General features: G+C 41.8%; 1 protein-coding gene across 1 annotated transcript in view; it reads left to right on the top strand.

Annotated features, from left to right (window-relative positions):
• The first annotated feature begins 273 nt into the window (after positions 1–273).
• fbxo38 (F-box protein 38) overlaps positions 274–19,202 on the top strand; it is a 32,576-nt gene continuing 13,647 nt past the window's right edge. Inside the window, exons 1-10 of the mRNA XM_028589314.1 lie at positions 274–430; positions 2,094–2,314; positions 3,527–3,660; positions 5,088–5,251; positions 9,250–9,415; positions 9,654–9,929; positions 11,070–11,163; positions 12,603–12,733; positions 13,938–14,108; positions 14,315–14,457. Coding sequence (XP_028445115.1) covers positions 2,178–2,314; positions 3,527–3,660; positions 5,088–5,251; positions 9,250–9,415; positions 9,654–9,929; positions 11,070–11,163; positions 12,603–12,733; positions 13,938–14,108; positions 14,315–14,457 — 1,416 coding nt within the window. The 5' untranslated portion in view covers positions 274–430; positions 2,094–2,177. The remainder of the gene's footprint in view (positions 431–2,093; positions 2,315–3,526; positions 3,661–5,087; positions 5,252–9,249; positions 9,416–9,653; positions 9,930–11,069; positions 11,164–12,602; positions 12,734–13,937; positions 14,109–14,314; positions 14,458–19,202) is intronic.

The following is a 19,202-nucleotide window of genomic DNA, read 5'->3' as shown; positions in this document are numbered from 1 at the left end:
ATAGGTAAACATAATACAGTAAGATGTGATCACTGTGGACATACTTTATTGTCAGGAATATGAGGAAGAGAGAAGTCAAATCATTCAAAACTCGACAAAAATAAAAGTACAGTGTAATTTAATATATATTTTTTCCAAAAAACTGAAGCTTATTCAAGTCGAGTTTAGTTGTGTGTTAAATTATCATTATTTTATTTTATTTTTTGAGTATTGTACATACAGTAGGCTATATTAGATACCCTGATCCACACTCCATACCAGTTGGTGGCGATAATTCACCAAATCGTTGTTTGTCAACCGCCGACAAACATCAAAGAGGAAGAAGAAGAACTATTAACAAATGGTAGTACCAAAGATCCAAACCGTCTCTGGTAGTACTCACAGGATGGCTGAAGAGGAACATCACAGCGGCTTTTATAGAAAAATGCCGGTAGGTTATAGCACCATTGCTAAAGGCCTTGTTAAAGGCAATGCAGTTTTAGTCAGTGTGCTTGCTGTATTGTTTACTTTTGTGGTTTTGTCTGGGCACAATGTTAGCTGCGGCTATGCTAACTAGTAAGCTAGCTTTGACAAAGACCTGGTTGAACTTTACAGCATGAAAATGTTAAACGTGTGTGACAGGTGTGGCTTAATGGGGCGTCTTAAGTTGTAATGCTAGTTCTCACGTTGTGAGTAAACGTCTAACGGTCACTTGTTTGTAAACAGATGTACTGTCGTTTGTCAGCTGGCTAACAAACATGAATGATGCTGTTTATGTTTTCTGTGGTTTAGCTCAATGCTTACCAGCGGAGGTGACATGCCTTTAACGTTACTACATTCTATACCTTGCCATCAGTAAGTTGTTTTACTTTTGGAGTTCGCCTAACGTTACACACAAAACGAAAACTATCTGGGAAGTAACGTGACTGACATTAGCTAAAGGCTCAAAACTACCACCAAGTAGTTCGTGCTGTTGTGTTTACAAAACTCTCGTTAACATGTGCAACTGCTGTAATGTTAGACAGATGTTACGCCTGGCAAGTGCATATTTATGAAGCCTGCGCAGCCCAATGTGCCTGCAATTTATCTTTACTAACTGCGTAGGTTTCTTAAGAAATGTGCTGACGCTGGTGATGTAAGATAGACCTTCAGCCCTGGTGCTAACGTTACCTCTTGAAATCTTGCTTTGCTTAACATGAACACATTTTTCACACACAAGAAATAAGCTTTTCAACAAGAAATATGCCTAAATAGAAAAGATGTCAGGGAGACAGGCAACTAAAAGGAAGATGGAGGAATTGGAACACGTTTTTAGTGAAACAATACATCCTTTCCTGTCAGGGGTCAACTGAGTCAGTTTCTGATGGCAACGGCACAGCTTGATCAGCTGTCAGTCTGCAGGTATTAGCAGCTCCTTAGCATCTTTTTAAATCGTTGGATTTTGTATTTGCACGGATAGTGTGATGTACTGTCCAAATAGTCTTGCATCACAAGACCTAACTCTGGCTCTGTCAGCACTGGAACATGGGTCTAGCTGCACAAGTTTACATTCTGGTATAGGGGGGAAAAAATCACTCTGGGTTGTTTGTATTTCTTCAAAATCCTGCTTTATACCCATACTGTACATCCGGTATACAAGACTAATGTCCAAATACTTATTAGGGTGCACAGTTATCACTGCTAAGGCTACATTTTTTTTTTTTTTTTTTTTTTTTGATGTCCATCCTCATCTTCTGCATCTTTCCACCTATAATTAACTTTTGGATGAGCATCCTCACATCAGGCACTGAGTGACCACACATGACATTTCTTGTGACAGCAAGGTGTATTTATTTATTTTTTTTCTCGAAGCTGGAGGGCAATAAACTAAGCTCCTCTGCTAGCGTCGAAAACCCCAACGCTCCAGTCCCCCAATGCTCCGAGCTCCCAGTCCTGGCAGCCCAGTTAACTGAGCTAACTATCTGACAGCAGCTATCTGATGTTAGCAGCAGTTAGATCAGGTCACCTGGGGAGCGATACGATGTGAAAAAAGGCAAATGAGAAGCCCCCCCCCGTCTCTTTATCCTCTTCCCTCGCTCCCATTGACTTGTCTTCCTCTGTGATCTTTTGTCCAGAACTAAGGTTGATGCTTGGGAAATAAACCTCCTGGAGGAGGGAGGAAGTGTGTGTGTATAAGCCTGGGCAGCGACGCACGAGTGATGGGTCCGAGGAGGAAGGCCACTAAACTCCAGCCTGCTGTAGTGGGCAGCGGTGGAGTGGAGCTGGTCCTGAGACCTAGTGAGCCCAAAGACTACATCAATGAGTTGTCCCATGAAGTCCTCTGTCATATATTCAGGTACACTGCCCTCAACCTACACTTTGCATTTCATTCTAGGACTGGGTGGGGTTCTGCAATGTGTTTTTTATTGTTGAAGAGGACGTCAGCACCATGGGTGAGACTGTGTACAAGTAGGAATACAGGTGATATCACAGTTGTAATTTTCCCTTTTTATATAAATATAACCGTATGATAGAGGGCTGGGCAATATATCCCGATTTAGAGTGTGGATCGGGCCGCATTTTTCTGTGCGAGCCCGGCCCGCGTCCGACAGAGCAGTAACTGAACCCGACCCGAGCCCGACAGGCATTAAGATATTTATGTCCGAGCACGACACAGTTAAAATCTTGTTTGTTTTTTTCATACTAATGACACATCCGTTTTGTTTGTGTGGAAAGCCCGCTTTTATTAAGCAACTGTAGGAAGGCGTTCGGAAATGTCAACAGTGCACACGGGGCAACAAGCCCACGTTAACACATGCGCGCACCTACGTAATAAGCTTTTTTTTTTAATTTAAAATGTTCAATGCCTTATCAAGCTGATGTGACTGAGCCCGAACTGGAACATCATTTCTAAATATCTGTCCGATCAGCTGTGATCCAGAATGAAAATCTGTGGAATTTAGTGGACTGTTTATCTGTTTGGGGTGGAGATGTGTTAACATTCTGAGTCTTACTTTAATTTCTTTAAAATCTGCAGAATTCTGTGTCCGCAGATTAGTCAATATGATAGAACCACATGGTAAAGCCAATTTTTGTACTACTGTGTGAATTACATACTTGACAAATGAAAAGTACTGAGTATTTTGTCATCTTATTAAGAACTTTAGTGCAAAATAAACATAACATGCAAAAATCTGAACGTAAAGCGTCGTCCAACTGACATATATTGCCCTAATGCAGTTCAGCTGCTGTTTTTTTGATAGAAACGATATAGAAAAATATATGACAGACATTTTTTTATTGTTTTGATGAGCTATATATATTGCCCAGCCCTGTCCGTGTCTAGACAGTGGTCTAATACACCCAGAGATTTTAGAGGGACCGCTACTAAATCATAAACAGTATTATAAAATATAAAATGGGTGATAAATGTCTATCATCTCATGGTATTAATGTATTCCCATGTGACCTTACCATTGGTGACTTTACAGAAATAAGAGTTACACCTTGACCTAAGCCTAAGGTGCAAAAGGTTTTGAAAGTTTGGACATTTGTTTTGTTTTTTTAGGTACCTTCCCATGAAGGACATCATGTGTATGGAGTGTCTGTCCAGAAAGCTTCGAGAAGCTGTAACTCTGTACCTGCGGGTTGTCAAAGTAGTGGACCTATGTGCTGGTCGCTGGTGGGAGTACATGCCTTCAGGTAAGAGCTTGCAGCACAACCACTGCATCCCTAACAGACAAATAACTAAGTACAACTGCTTACAGTACAACTGCTTAAAGTGTTTTTTAAAGAAATTACACATTAATAAGTTCTGTCATGTGTTGTGGAGGTGCAGTCTGAAAGGGTGTTTTTCAGCCAGTGATGAAAGATGGGCAGTGACCCTGCTGTCCTGACTTCAGTGGGGGGTTAATTGCACCACTCTGGGACCAGAATAGAGAAGAGCTTTCATGAGATCAGAGGGGCCTCTGGGTAGCAGGTGACCAGTCGTCCAGAGGCAGAAGAAAGTAATGGTCGTGCCAGAGTTTTGGGTTTTGACGATTGCTTGGTGTAGGGCAGCATCTAACGATTATTTTCTTTGTTGATTTTTCTGTTATTTATTTTCTCAATTAACTGATTAGTTGTTTGGTCTAAAAAAAATTGTGAAAAATGTCGATCAGTGTTTTCCAAAGCCCAACATGACGTCCTCAAATGCCTTTTGTCCACAACTCAAAGATATTCCGTTTATTGTCAGAGGAGAGAAGAAACTAGAAAATATTCAAATTTAAGATTTGGAATTTTTACTTTTTCGTAAGAAACATGACTCCAAAGATTAATCGAATATCAAAATACTTAGCTACTAATTTAAATAGTTGACAACTAATTGATTAATCTTTGCAGCTGGTAGATTATAGTCCTGGACTGTATTTGAGCTGCAGCAGGAAGCCACTGTAGTAACAGGAAAGCAAAGTGGTTTGGGAAAACTTGTGGAGGTTGAAGACTAGGTGTGGAGCAGCTTTCTGCTCTAGTTGCAGAGGTCTGGTGGCAGATATTGGAGGGAGTTGCCATATTACAGCAGGGTGTTGACCGGGTTGTACTTCTGAGTGTATTTAGACCGGTTTACTACTTTTATGTATATCGGCTCATTTCAGAAGCAGGGCTCCAAACTAACTTTTTCACTGGGGGCGCCCAACTTTTCATAGAGATGTTCCAATACCATTTTTTTCTTCTGAATTTGTGTATAGGCTAATACCGAGTACTGATCCAATGCCAGTGCATTTAAAATACAGCTGTATACTTCTAACTCTATGTGGATGTGATATGATTGCTATCATAGTTGTATAGCCTGGCTCAGGTTACACCCTTTGTAAACCAAATACATGGACATTAGAATGAATGCCATAGAACTTTCTTTTTGTTTGTAGTTTGACCGTCCTAACGGGAAAATAATATTTATAAACTATTTAAAAGTATATTTTTCCAGGGCTAAATCACGTTGTAACATATCCTGTATAGACGTGAATAAATGTGCAGATAAATGGTTAGTGTTAATGCATGAGTAAACTCCGGCTGGTTCTGTAGTTGATGATGTTGTTTTTACTCACATTGAGAAAAGGCGCTGATCGTATTTATTGTGTTTTCTGCTTTAGGCTTTACAGACAGCAGCTTTCTGCTCCTTCTGAAGAAGATGCCAGATCTGGAGCAGCTATATGGCCTCCACCCTCGATACCTGGAGAGGAGACGAGTCCGAGGCTATGAGGCTTTCAGTATACCTGGAGTCCTGGAGGCACTACAAGTCTGTCCCAATCTGCTGGTCAGTATGTTGTGTGAGAATGATATTATACTACTGCAGCGAGGTGCACTTATACATCCCAGAGAGCCAAGAGCATGCATGCTTTCAGACCAACAGACCATCAAACCAACAGCCGTACCAAGTAATTCCACTAAATTGTTCCTGCTCTGTTGGTTGGTGTTGTAACCAGTACATTTACCTTCTGTAGTCTTTGGACCCCTACGCGAAGCTTGAATCAGCCTAAAGGGGTTCAATACGTTATCCTTTACATAACTAGGTTCGGTACATGCAAGGAATTTGTCTTGGTGATTTGTTCTTGGTCTGTGTCAGTGGTTGTCCCGGGCCTTGTTGATGAGTCCAGCTTCAGTAGGGAAGAAGTTGATATTGTGGTGTGATGGACCGCACCCTTCTGCCAGAGGGGAATGATTTTAAAAAGTTTGTGTCCAGGGTGGGAAGGGTCAGCTATAATCTTCCCTGCCAGCCTCAGGGTCCTGAAGGCGTACAGGTCCTGGAGGGACGGCAGATTGCAGCCATTTACCTTCTCAGTGGAGCGGATGGTATGCTTCAGTCTGCCCTTGTCCTTAGCAGTGGCAGCAGCGTACCAGATGGTGATGGACTCAATGATGGCAGTACAGAAGTGGACCATCATTGTCTTTTGCTGGGAGGCTGAGTTCTTTCTAAAGTCCACTGTCTTCAGAGCATTGAGCTCCAAATTGTTTGGTCTCTGAGAAAAGTTTAAAAGCCCTTTTTTACTTGCGTATTAAACCGATTACTATTCTGATGAAGAATATGCTCTTTGATTTGGACCATCCGTCACACTCTGCACAGGATAATACAGTACGTCTTGTTACCAAAACCATAGTCTGGATCAACGACCGTTCATTTCCAGTACTCCAGTAACTCCATTGTCTTCGGGAATCATCAACAAACTTCGAGCTAGCAAGCTACACTCTGAAAATGGCAAGTTTTGAAGAAAATTTGGATTGCTCAACAAGGCAGTAGGGTTGGAATACAGTACTTTTTGAGTACCGTCCAAATTATGTCAGTACTACGAAAGACAGATTCACGTTAAAGGAGAATTCCGGCCAATTTTTACGTTAATCTTGATCGCTATAGCTACGCGAGTACTTTCGATTGAAAAAACCCTGACCCAAATCAGTGCAGGTAACACGGAGAAGCTGCAGCTACGTACTACAAGCATCCCCTGAGCTAAAACGGCAGTGCTCGGGGCAAGTTTTAGAGTGCCTTTGTGCCTCTTAACAGACACAATATGCAATTAATATGTCTGTGCCACATGAACAGGGCCCTTACGTGTCAACAAGATGCGTTTTCAACTCAGACATTGTTTAAATTCACCTACCCTGGTCCCTGTCTCGATCCTGCCAGTAGCTAGCTTACCCTGCTAGCTGATAGCCGTTAGCTGCCGTTTGGTGAGTGTATTCAGACAGGCTTCTGTGATAATCATCCCAATAAAAATCCACGGAGCGCCCGGTGGTGTGGCTATGTCCACCAGTTACTGAAGGCTACCTTTAGCTTACCTTTGTGCTTGGAGCAGCAAGTTCATCTGCCTGTTTCCCCTCTGTCTGTCAGTCTCGTTCTTTCCAACTCTTGAGGCTAGTTCTTCGTCTGTATACTCGGGTTCGAATAAATAAGGATGACCATCAAACTCAAAAGGCTCTTCCGTGTGTTGTATATCTGCTATATTCTTCATACTCCAAGCTTCTTCCCTTATAAACAACTCCGCTTTTCACTCTTCACACACACTACGCTCCAATCTGCAAATTACTGTTTACCTTTTTCTGCTACAACTGAATTCCCAGGAGACCGCGCGATGCAACAGCTAGGCTTCAGTAACGCTATTACTGTGCAAGCCACAGACATCGTTTATCCCGTTTCCATGTAGTTACATAGTCACTGATATGGTCATAACCACTACAGTGCTCAATTACCTATTTTGAGGGGGAAATAATCCAAACGGATCTGCGAAGGCATGATCTGTCCTATGCAGGATATCCACCAACCCACCGGGCGCTCCGTGGATTTTTATTGGGATGATTAGCACAGATGCCTGGCTGAATACACTCTCCGGACGGCAGCTAGCAGCTAACGGCTAACAGCTATCTGGCTGTACACACTCACCGGAGGGCAGCTAGCAGCTAACAGCTACTACTGCACTATTGTTTTTTTTAGGGGGGAATACACTTCAAGACATGACATGACCTGTCCTCTGGAGGACATAGCCAAACCACCACCGCTCCGTGGATTGTTTTTGGGATGATTATCACAGAAGCCTGTCTGAATACACTCCCGAAACGGCAGCTAGCAGCTAACGGCTATCAGCTAGCAGGGCAAACTAGCTACTGGCAGGATCAAGACAGGGACCAGGGTAGGTGAATTTAAACAATGTCTGAGTTGAAAACGCATCTTGTTGACACGTAAGGGCCCTGTTCTTGTGGCACAGACATATTAATTGCAGTTTGTGTCTGTTAAGAGGCACAAAGGCACTCTAAAACTTGCCCCGAGCATTGCCGTTTTAGCTCAGGGGACGCTTGTAGTACGTAGCTGCAGCTTCTCCGTGTTACCTGCACTGATTCGGGTCGGGGTTTTTTCTATCGAAAGTACTCGCGTAGCTATAGCGATCAAGATTAACGTAAAAATTGGCCGGAATTCTCCTTTAAATCAAACGGTGCCAAATCTCGGTACCTGTAAGCGCAAGCTTATCTGTCCTCTCTGCAAGTTGACAGAGGTGCGGACGGAGTGAAATCAGGTCACCTCGGCAGTTTAAGTCAAAGTGAGTCACGGCAATGCCGTTAAAGAGATTGCAAGTGTGTTTACACTTTTCAAAAACTCCACGCAGACAGTGTTTGCTACATTATAATATAATTTGTGAACCGAAAGAGGCCGCGGAGCTGTTAACACTTAGACAGACAGGCACAGCAGTGTTCTCTATGCCCTGGTAACTGACTGACTGACTGCAGGTTGTAAGGCAAGGCAACTTTATTTTTATAGCATATTTCAGCAACAAGGGAATTCAAAGTGCTTTACATAAAACATTAAAGAGCAATTAAAGATAAAATAATAGCAGGCTAAAAAAGAATAAGATACAAATACAAGAATAAAAGTTACAGTGAGTGCAGTGTAAGAAATTAATAATTACTTGATTTAATAGATTGGAGGGAGGGGAAAGGGAGGTGTTGTATTTTTTGTGGTGTGTAAAATGTTCTAAATAAACAACCATGTTCTACGTAAATAGGATAAATAGGTTTGGAAATTTTTTACAAATGAAATTAAGTTTTATTATTACAGAGGGAAGGTACAGACAGAAAAAGGTAGCTTTCGGTACTGGAACCGAATTACAGGTACCGGGGGAAAAAATGTGAATTGTACCCAACCCTACAAGGCAGGCCTGCTTGGTTCTTTCGAGGAATAATTGTAAAGATTTACAAAGAATATGTGTACGGCATTTACTTTCTTTGCTTTTTTCTCATCATTAAGTAAATCTTCCACCAAAACAAGTTCCTTCCCGAGACCATTTAGCAGAGCCACGTCTCTGCGACCAGAGCTTAGCGCTACCCAAGACTATTGTGATTGGTTCAAAGAAATGCAAACAACCCAGAGCATTTTTTTTCTTCTAACCCAGAATGTATGTGTGGAGGAGCCAGACCTTACTCCGCAGCGCTGTGGAGATAGGTCTGGCATTGTGCGACTACCAAAACCATGACAAAAACCTTTGGACCTTGAGTTAAGATTTTCTTTTGTCAAACTACTGTTTCCACGGTTAAGAATGTATGTTCACACTTGCACTTACTAGATATATTCAAAGCTTTCAACTGCATGTCGGGGTCTTCCTCAGTGAATTGAGTTGAGAAGTAAACAATCACCATTACAGCTAAGCATACTTTATCTACTTAGGAAAACTGCAAGATAGGGTTAAATGGGGAAAAAAAACAACCATTATTAAGTGGGCCTTGAATTATGATTACTTTTTTGTGAAATAACCTTATTTTACCTAATTTCAGGGTGTGGAGACTTCCCATCTGGAGCTGGTGGAAGCCATATGGAACTACATGCCCCAGGTTCATATACTGGGAAAGTTCCGCAACCGTAATGGGGCTTTTCCCATTCCTGCTGAAAACAAACTGACCATCCCCATCACTGCAAAGATCCAGACTCTACATCTAGTGGGTGAGTAGGATCACATCTAACTTGACAGTTCCTGGTACTGCCTCCACATGCCAGCTGTAATACAATGTAGTAAACTAATCAGAAATACTGAATATGAATCCGCTTCATCCTGTTAGTTTGTGATGATTAAACAATCCTGTTGGCTCAGAAGTCCCTTGGTGACCATGCTTTGTCACCTCTAGTTTGACAAATACTATAGCTGTGTTGATGTACTTCACATAGTGTTTGTTTGTTGTAGGTGTCAATGTCCCAGAGATCCCCTGTGTGTCCATGCTTCGCCACCTTTACCTGAAGTGGGTCCGTCTCACCAAACCCCAGCCGTTTAAGGACTTTCTGTGTGTAAGCCTGAGAACCTTTGTCATGCGGAACTGTGCAGGGCCAACCAACTCCCTCAAATATGTTCCCCTGGTTACTGGTTTAGCATCAGCCCGGAACCTGGAGCAGCTGGAGTTGGTGAGAGTTCCCTTCCTGGGAGGGCTGATCCAACATGTGGTGGAGGACAGCTGGAGATCAGGTTAGGAAAACATGTTTATAAATGGTCCTAAAGGTGCTGACACACCAGGGAGACGGTTGGCCATTGGTCTAAGTAGGGCCAACGATGATTGCCCATTGCCCAAGCTAGCTAACTAGCCGACCCCTGAATTAATAAAATTCAACAACTTCTTTGTCTTGTCACAGCGTAGAAAAACGCAGTGCTATTGCCAGATGAGTGACAACTTTGTTTGGCTCATTTTCTGTAACCATCTGTTATCAATGTCCGCTGTTCAGAGGACAGTAGGGTCTGGCTGACGCCCGCTTTTTCAAGCAAACGCTGCTTTATTTTATGTATAATAGTAACGTTTTGTATATCCGGTTTCCCTTTTTGAATGACAAATAGATTACCAGCACCTGCTGGCATGGTGCGACTCGTAATCTTTGCAGTGTGTTCAAATGCAACTTTTTGGACACAGGTGACATGAGTTGATACCACAGTCGGCCTTCAGCGCCACTGGTTGTTTGCCGTCTGCCTGCTGTGTCAGGGCCTTTAGTGTGGGTTTTACTAGTGTAATATGTAAAGTATTTTACAAAAGTGTTTAATTAGTTACATCTTTATCAGTTGTGTGTCCTGTTCCAATTAAAGTTTAATCAGATTACTGCTGTGGGAGTGTATGTTAACACACTGCATGTGTCTTCTTTTCCGATATAGGTAATTTCGATAATGGTACCGTCCCAATATAGCGTGTTTTCTTGTATACTCCTATGTGAATTAAAAACTTGACAAATGAAAAGTACAGGTACGGAGTACTTTCTCATTTATCAAAGGTCCCATAGCATGAAAATTTCAGTAGTTTATCAATGGGAAACATACATGTTTACAGACCAGGCTAGCAGCAGCAGCACCGAGTCAGAAAGAAGAAACGCCACGCTCACGCCACGCAACCAGTGTGTAGCCGGTGTTCGGCTCCCAGGGCTTTTGTTTTGCTCAATTATTCCCAATGACAATAATTTTCCACTGTCATTTCAATTTGAAAGAGGATTTGGATCCTCTAAATACCATTTGGGATTTCAGATATCTAACTAATATGCTGGCAAATACACCCAAGGGCCTCACCTTTTAATTAAATGTTAACACCTTTGATTTGTTCTCTGTGATACTGTGTATGTGTATCTCCAGGAGGATTTCGGAACCTCCACACCATTGTGTTTGGAGCCTGTAAGAACGCTCTGGAAGTGGACTTGGGCTACCTCATCATCACTGCGGCTCGCAGGTGCTCAGCAAGTCATCCATTTCTTTAAACTAACTGAGAGAAAAAACCCTTGTCTATATACAGCTTATGTTTTTAAAGCAAAATGAAAAGAGTGTCATCTTGTGGGCAAATGTTGGAGTCACTGTTAAGTCACTGAACAGGGTAAAGTATAGTAATGGCCAAATGAAGCCTCATGAAGCTTCGTGAAACATTTTATTTATTTTCTAAACCCACTAGATGGCGCTGTTTGTTAAACAAAGGATTAAAAGCACGCTAACTTGCTATTCCTTTAACCTTTTTCTTTAAACCAAGAGCGCCATCTAGTGGGCTCAGGAAATAAATAAAATGGTTCATGAGGCTTCATTTGGCCATCACTAGTAAAGAGTAAACGAAGATCATGTAGTAAGTAAGAAGTACAGAGATAATTACAGTATGTGAGATTGTCTAATACCTAGTTTTACATGGAAGCTCCTCATAGGCAGTGGCACAATACGTGTGGGCAGTATATTCTGTATACAAAATGATGTCAGAATAATTATCGCAGCATTATCTTGTTATCCATATATTTACAACATTTACTTAAAGCGCCCATATTATGCTCATTTTCAGGTTCATAACTGTATTTTAAGGTTGTACCAGAATAGGTTTACATGGTTTAATTTTCAAAAAACACCATCTTTTTGTTATACTGCACAGCTCTCTCTCACTGCGGCAGATCCTCTTTTCACCTGGTTTCTGTTTTAGCTACAGAGTGAGACCTCTTTTCATCTTCTTCTTTTGTACTATCTTTGATTGCATTCGCACATGCTCAGTAGCTCAGATGTAGAGAATGTCCGCTAGCTAACTCTAGAGACAGTAAAAGAGAGCCTGTTTCTCCAACTTTGGTCAGTTACAAGGCCGGATTAGCTGGGAGGCTTCTTCTAAATGAGGGCGCACATGTAAGTAGTTCTTTTGTAGATTATGGTGAACTTGTGTGTGTTGTAGCAGTGCTTTGCTATTGAGAACGGCGTAGCATGCTAGCGTTAGCATGCTAGCGTTAGCATGCTAGCGTTAGCATGCTAACCCTAACGCTACGAGCTAACGGTTGGGGTTAGCCAGCTCATTTCGGACTGTGACGTCACAGTCCGAGCCGATTTTTGAACAGCTCACCAGGAGACTGAAGGCAGGACACGTTCAGAAACCGTATCTCACTCAAAACAGCATGGATGGATTTTTTTCAAAGTTTGTATGTGTGTGGAAGCACCAGAGACACTAAAGAACACCCCAAATTCCAGAAAAAGTATTTTTTTTTAATAATATGGGCACTTTAAAGGTACATTGTGGTCTTTTCTACAAACGTTCAAGTGATAGAAAACTCAACATTCACGTTTTTAACATCAATAACCGCAGAAAAGGTTGTCAGTGTCAGAATATTGTTTTAATGGCTTAATTTAATTACATAATTTCTGTGTGTTCAACAGGCTTCACGAGCTGCGTATCCAGCCTTCATTGACCAAAGATGGAGTCTTCTCAGCTCTCAAAATGGCTGAACTAGAGTTTCCTCAGTTTGAGACCCTTCATCTAGGATACGTGGATGAGTTTCTGCTGCAATGTTAGTTCCTTCCCTCAAATATAATCCCCTGGCTCAGAGAACACAGGGCACGTTTCCCTCCCTGACAGAAATGAGCAATTATCCTGGCGTCTCCTGTACTTCATCCACTTTTTTTTGTTGATATACTTGTGCAGTACATCATGCTTCTTTGGGTCCTGAGCAATACACCTGCCACGACATAGTTGCTTCACACACCCAAGTTTCGGCTACGCACGGTCAGAAACACCGGTGGAACTCGCGGGGAAGAAACACCAGGGGCAGACTTTACCATAAGGCAATGTAGGCACCTGCCTGGGGCCCCCTAACTCAAAGGGCCCCAAACACTTATAGATTTATTATGTTTAGATATGAAAAATATTTAATGTTAGTAGTCTAACTCACTGTACCCTGAACCAACTTACAAAAGGCCCCCAAAGCACTTAAAAAAGTATGCAACTCAACTGTATTCTTTTGACTTGCTGTGTACTTTTTTGCTGGTTACTTGCAGATTCAGATTTTACTCCAAAAATATAACCATTAAAATACGATACATTATTATTAATCAAACTATCCAGCATTATATTAGAATTGAAAGCTCCACCGTGAACAGATGTAAAGTAAACATTTGAATGCAGGACTTTTATTGTACGGTATTAATAGTTTTACTTCAGAAAAAAAAGTTTATAGTACATGTTCTACCATTGCCAATACCAACATTCCCAGTTACAGGAAGGTTGGAAAGTAAAGCAAGACGCTGTTTGCCTGGGGCCCCAAATCACTAAATCTGGCCCTAAAAAGCACACCAAAGTCAGGGCTACACGCGGTCAGAAACACACTCTGTGAAATTAGGCATTCAGGCTGTTGAACGTGTCAAATTGCACCAACTTGGACGATGCACATCCTTGGGTCCCAAGCAATACATCTGCCAAGTGTGAAGTAGATCACATGAACAGTTTTCAAGATATTCAAAGGAGAAACGGAAAGACGGACCCAAAGGAATGTACTACTCATCCAAGCTTTTATTAAACATTTTACAATTAAAGTACGATAATTTGCAATAAATTGCCATCAATTAAACTTTTAAAAAATCTGTAGTAAAAAATTGCAACTTTTCTGAAACTGAAGTCAAATTTTTGGTATCTTGAATTGAATAAGTTGAGTTGAATTAAGTTTGTTTACAGGTGTGTTAATACAAATGCAATGTCTTGTGTGTTCATAAATGCAGGTAAGATGAGTCATCCAGAGCTGGTGAAATACGGTCTGGCTGATGTCATTGAAAACCCAGGCATCATCACTGACATTGGCATAAAGGTGGTGAACGAGGTGTTCACTAATATTAAATACCTGCTCATCTACAACTGTCCTCACCTTCATAACCCTCACCATTGGATCACAGGTAAATCACACCACTACTTGCCTTATTTCACAGATGGCCTGATTATGAATGCCCATATGTTTGTGGTGAGCTAAGTTTCTCTATATAATAGAGTACTGGATACAGAGTAGAACCTTGATTTTGCTTTCATCTCTCACTCTTTGAGAAGTGCTGTGTTGTGTTGTACTCTGTGTAGCTGTTATCGGTCTTCTTAATCCCATCCCCAGATCAGTCCAGATGGAGTCGCCTTGTTGATCTCACTCTGGTTCGCTGTCATGCTATCAAACTGGAATCCTTCTCCCAGTTCATAGAGTTACTCCCTAGTCTGGAGTTTATCTGTCTGGACCAGATGTTTAGAGAGCCACCCAAGGTAAATAGTATGATTATGAACACAGACACTCACACTCAGAATCCCACTTATACCCTACACCGTCTTAGGCAGTGTCCTCATTTAGGATCCTTGTGGCCTGAGGGTATACGCTCCTCCTCAGTCTTGCTGACATTCAGTTTGCTATATGCCAAACACCAAGCTGTAGATATTACTGAAGTTGTAATAAACATCACAGACCCCTACCCTGAAGTTGCACAAACATCCATTGTTTCCGCAGGTAACGTTCTACCATCACTGAAAAGGCAGTCTCGCATTTTCAGAGCTCCACATCCCTGTGGAGTAAGGTCTGGCTCCGCTACACCTTCGTTGTTTGCATATCTTTAAACCAATCACAATCGTCTTGGGCGGCGCTAAGCTCCGGACGCAGCGACAGTGGCTCTGCAAAATATTCCACGGAAGGAACTTGTTTTATTTGAACATTTTCACCCCGCGTAAGAAAACGCCACTTACAGTAATACATTATTTTATTTTATTTTATTTTTAAACCATGTATTTATTTAAATTTTTGTACATTTTACAGACAAAAACCATACAAGGCACATAACAGAAAACAGAAAAAAGACCAGGATCAAATGTAGTAGCTGTAGTATCCACAGTCATAAGTCCGTACATCCATAGTATAAGAGTATGCTTACATGAAAAACATACTGCTGTTGTTTATCTCAACACCGTACAGTACAGATGGCACACTACAAGAGAATGTTATATTATTTATAAAAAAAAAAAAAAAAAAAATGCTTGGTCCAGCTAGTTATCACTCCATCCATCCACATCCATACTGTTATTCTCAAGAAAATTGAAGAAAACGCTCCAGATTTTCCAAAACTTGTCAATTTTATTTTTTGTTGTATAACTAATCTTTTCTAGAGCCAAGTAAAAAGTAATTCCCCTCAACCATTGCGATGTGCCACAAGGCGTGTCTGATTTCCAAGAGCAAGCAAGGCAACGTTTGGCTTCTAAAAAACAAATATTCAGTAGAGACCTAACTTTGTCAGAGGTTGTAAAGCTGTCTGGGTAGAGATTTAGTAAGCATAATTTAGGGCTAAGGGGCACATCGTCACCAGTGATCTGGCTTGCCAGGTCCAACACCTTCCTCCAGAATGAGAGTATCCGTGGACACTCCCACATACAATGGAATAAAGTTCCTTTTTGGTCATTACATTTGACACAGGTATCTGGTATGTTAGAATTAAAGTGATGCAACTTAGCTGGGGTTATGTATAGTCTACTTATCCACTTATTTTGCAATAGTTTGGAGTTAGTATTTATGGATTGGGTTTGAACTAGAGAACATGCTTTTGACCATTCCTCATCTGTAATATTCTCCTGCAAGTCTGTTCTCCACGCATGTAGTAAGTTTTGTGATGACTCTTTAGGCTTACTTACAAACCACTTGTACAGTAATGAAACCTGTCCCCTAGAGTGTAAGAACTTTAGAGTCTAATCTTGGGAGGGAGTTTCAAACTATTGCACTGTTTGGACAGGATGAAACTTCTAAGTTGCAGATATTTAAAAAAAATGTTTGGAAGGAATCCCATATCTCAATTTAAGTTCTTGAATTGAGATAATTTAGGAGTTTCTCCCAGGTGTGCCAGACAATTATGCCAAACCATTAAAGTCTTTTTGAGAAAAGGCTTTGCAGTCTTTTTAATTAGTTTCAGCTTGTTAGCAGAGTATATATAAAGATTTAGAGGGATGTTAATTAAGTGTGATTCTACTGAAACCCAGGCTGGAGGGTGGTTCCTCTCAAAATAAAACATCCCTGCTCTGATTTGAGCTGCCCAGTTACTACTACTACTACTACTACTACTACTACTACTACTACTACTCAAGATTCAGTAGTTGTAATCCACCTCTATCATACGGTAGATACAACAGGGAGAGTCTGAGCCTGGACCGCTTGTTGTTCCATAAAAAATTTGAAAAAAGCTTTTTAAGTGTATGAAAGAGTGGAGGTGGGGGGGGGCAAGTGGGATGGATTGGAAAAGATACAAAAATGTAGGCAAAATTGACATTTTTAAGATATTTATTCGCCCAATCATAGTAATTGGTAAATTTGTCCACCTATTTATAAGTTGCGTCTTGCGTGCATCTAACAATGAATCATAGTTATTTGTTATTACTTTGTTAATAGTAGGGAGTATCTTGACCCCTAAGTAGGTGAGCCACGCCGGTCCACCCAAGTCTACATGATGAGGAACAGCATGCCCAGCGCCCATGACAGAGCTCCCATAAAACCCCAAAAGTGAACTTGTGTGTGTGTGTATATAGCATATTGCAATTAGAGGTAGCCTACTGTGCAGTGTAGATTGTAGACAGTCCTGAGAGGTCAAAGTTTGCAGATTACCTGTAGTGCGACCGCATTACGCACATTACTAATCATTGATCACTGCTGTCTCCCTTGCCTCCGCTCCTCGAGTGTCAGCCTTCAGGTCCTGCACAAACACCTCTGCTTCTGCTACCGTATAGAATGTTTGCCGTTTTCTTTTGATCGTTACCAGAAGTGTAGCAGGATGGATTATTCCGTAACGTAGGTCGCAGATAGAAAGTGAGGCCAGATCTTTCTTTGAAGAGTCCAAAACGTTTCTCCGCTTGAGCAGGTCAGCAGAAACGTCGGGGAAGAACATCACATTCTTACCATCGACAAGTATCTTCCCTCTGATCCTGGCAGCTACCACTGCCTTTACATCAAGATGCATTAATGGTGGCGCAAATGCGTGATGCTTGATGAGTTGTTATCAGCAGTTGTAGTGCCCACTTAGAATACGCAGTACTACTTTACTGAGTCACCAGCCCACTATGACTAAGTGAATGTAATTATTAGCAGAAACACTGAATTTTTTTAACAATATACAAAGAAATTGTCTTTGTGAATTGTGGATCTGTGCCTGATAGCTTATCTTATTTAAAATGTGGTGTATGTGCGGATGTAGGGCTGGACAATTCAAAATTCCGAAGCTGTTATCGACGTATTTTTCAAACGGACGATAATTTCGATAATTTATTTCTGTTAATAAGCCTACTTTCTCCTTAAAAACATTCTACCATGTGTGCAGGGTCCGAAATTAACACTAGGGATGCACTGAACCCAGATTTTTGGGGTTCTGCCGAATACCGAACCTACTGGTTAAGATTCTGCCGAACCCCGAACCGAACCCTACTCCCATTCTTAACACAGTAAACAAACCCATTAATGAAGTAAACAACGTCCACAGCAGTGCATTTTTCATTGTATTTTAAGTGTAAAAAATAAAAAAGAATAGGCAACATTATGCCTGGCACACAAGTGGGAAAAACTATTTTTGACAAGGCCTATGTTTACCCTATCTCAAGATCCAACCAATATCCAAAATATTAGCCTTTTAGATTTATAATCTCATAAAGTAGGCTGCCCCCACGTTCTATTCACATCGTAGGAAAGTACATCGCTATCGCCAGATGAGTGACAATTTTGTTTTGCAAACTTTCGCTTACCAGTGTATGATGAAGACATGTTGGGTGGGTGGAATTAGAAAGCTACCGTTAGCTAACGAGCAGCAGCCGGCCGTTCGGTCGCTCCACTCCCGCTGTAGGAAGACTCCTTTCCAGAGAGAACAGCTGACAGCCCGGGAGAGGCACTGTGACTGTCCTTCCTTTGCCGTACCTGAAGTTGCTGCATTTTTGGCTGCTGTCTGGAGATTCCTTCATGCACAACTTGTATTCTTTCGGATGTTTCATACGCAAATGTCTTAACAGCGGCGATGTTGTGTATAGTTTAGGGTCCTCGTCACCACGAGACAAATCGGCATTGCAAATTGAACATGTAGCTCGACTTGAATGGCCTTCTTTTGACTGAAAGTACTGCCAAACAACACTTTATCTGCTCACAAGTTCCATTTTCACTTTCTCACAGCTTACTGCCGTTGCTAGGTTGCTACCATTGGTTGCTACAGCATTCCGTCTAGCTCCAACTACGTCATTACGTCGACCACGTAACTCTACAAAGAGTAGTGAAGTAACAAGATAGTTCAGTCCAAGATGGCGGAGCTGCAGCTCTGTCATGGGTGCGTGTCAGTTTTGTTTGCAATGGAGTGTTCTATTGAGTTTCTCCTCTTGTTACTTCTATACTCTTTGGCAAGAGCAGAAACTCAACACAACGTTCGTCTCTTTTTCTTGAGTTTCACCTCTCGTTACTTCTCTTTGGTACCGTTCGGTCGAAAAAAATTCTGACGTTCGGCAGTACCCGAACTCCGTCAAAAAGCCCAAAGTTCGGCCGAATTCCGAACCGAACTCTGGGTTCGGTGCATCCCTAATTAACACACAACAGTTGCCAAATGCGGTGGATGGCCGACATGCACACACACAAACTCAATAATATCGATACCAATGTTTGCAGTAGTGCACACCACTACTGTTTACTGATAGCTAGAGGTTAACTCAGGCTAATTAATTAGCTAGTAAGTGGCGAATTTTTGGCAGCCGGCCTTCCAAAAGAAAGCACAATGAAATGAAATGTTAACCGATCATTAACCTTTGACCGACGAGCAGGAAACGGAGTCTCAGTTCACCGTGACTGCGGACAGCTGTAGGCTTGTACCGGTGTTGTGCATTTTCGGACACATGCAGCCACTTTCCTGAAAACGCGTGGGGGACTGACGCAAGTCCACTGCAGCCCGCGGCGTGCCTGTCCCCAGCGCCTCCACCTGCAGGTTGTCAGCTGTGTGTCAGCCTGTTATACTCTCGGG

Source organism: Perca flavescens, chromosome 10, assembly GCF_004354835.1.
Source record: "Perca flavescens isolate YP-PL-M2 chromosome 10, PFLA_1.0, whole genome shotgun sequence".
Lineage (NCBI taxonomy): Eukaryota > Metazoa > Chordata > Actinopteri > Perciformes > Percidae > Perca > Perca flavescens.
Note: the sequence above shows the minus strand (reverse complement) of the source record. Positions and strands in the feature narration are given on the sequence as shown.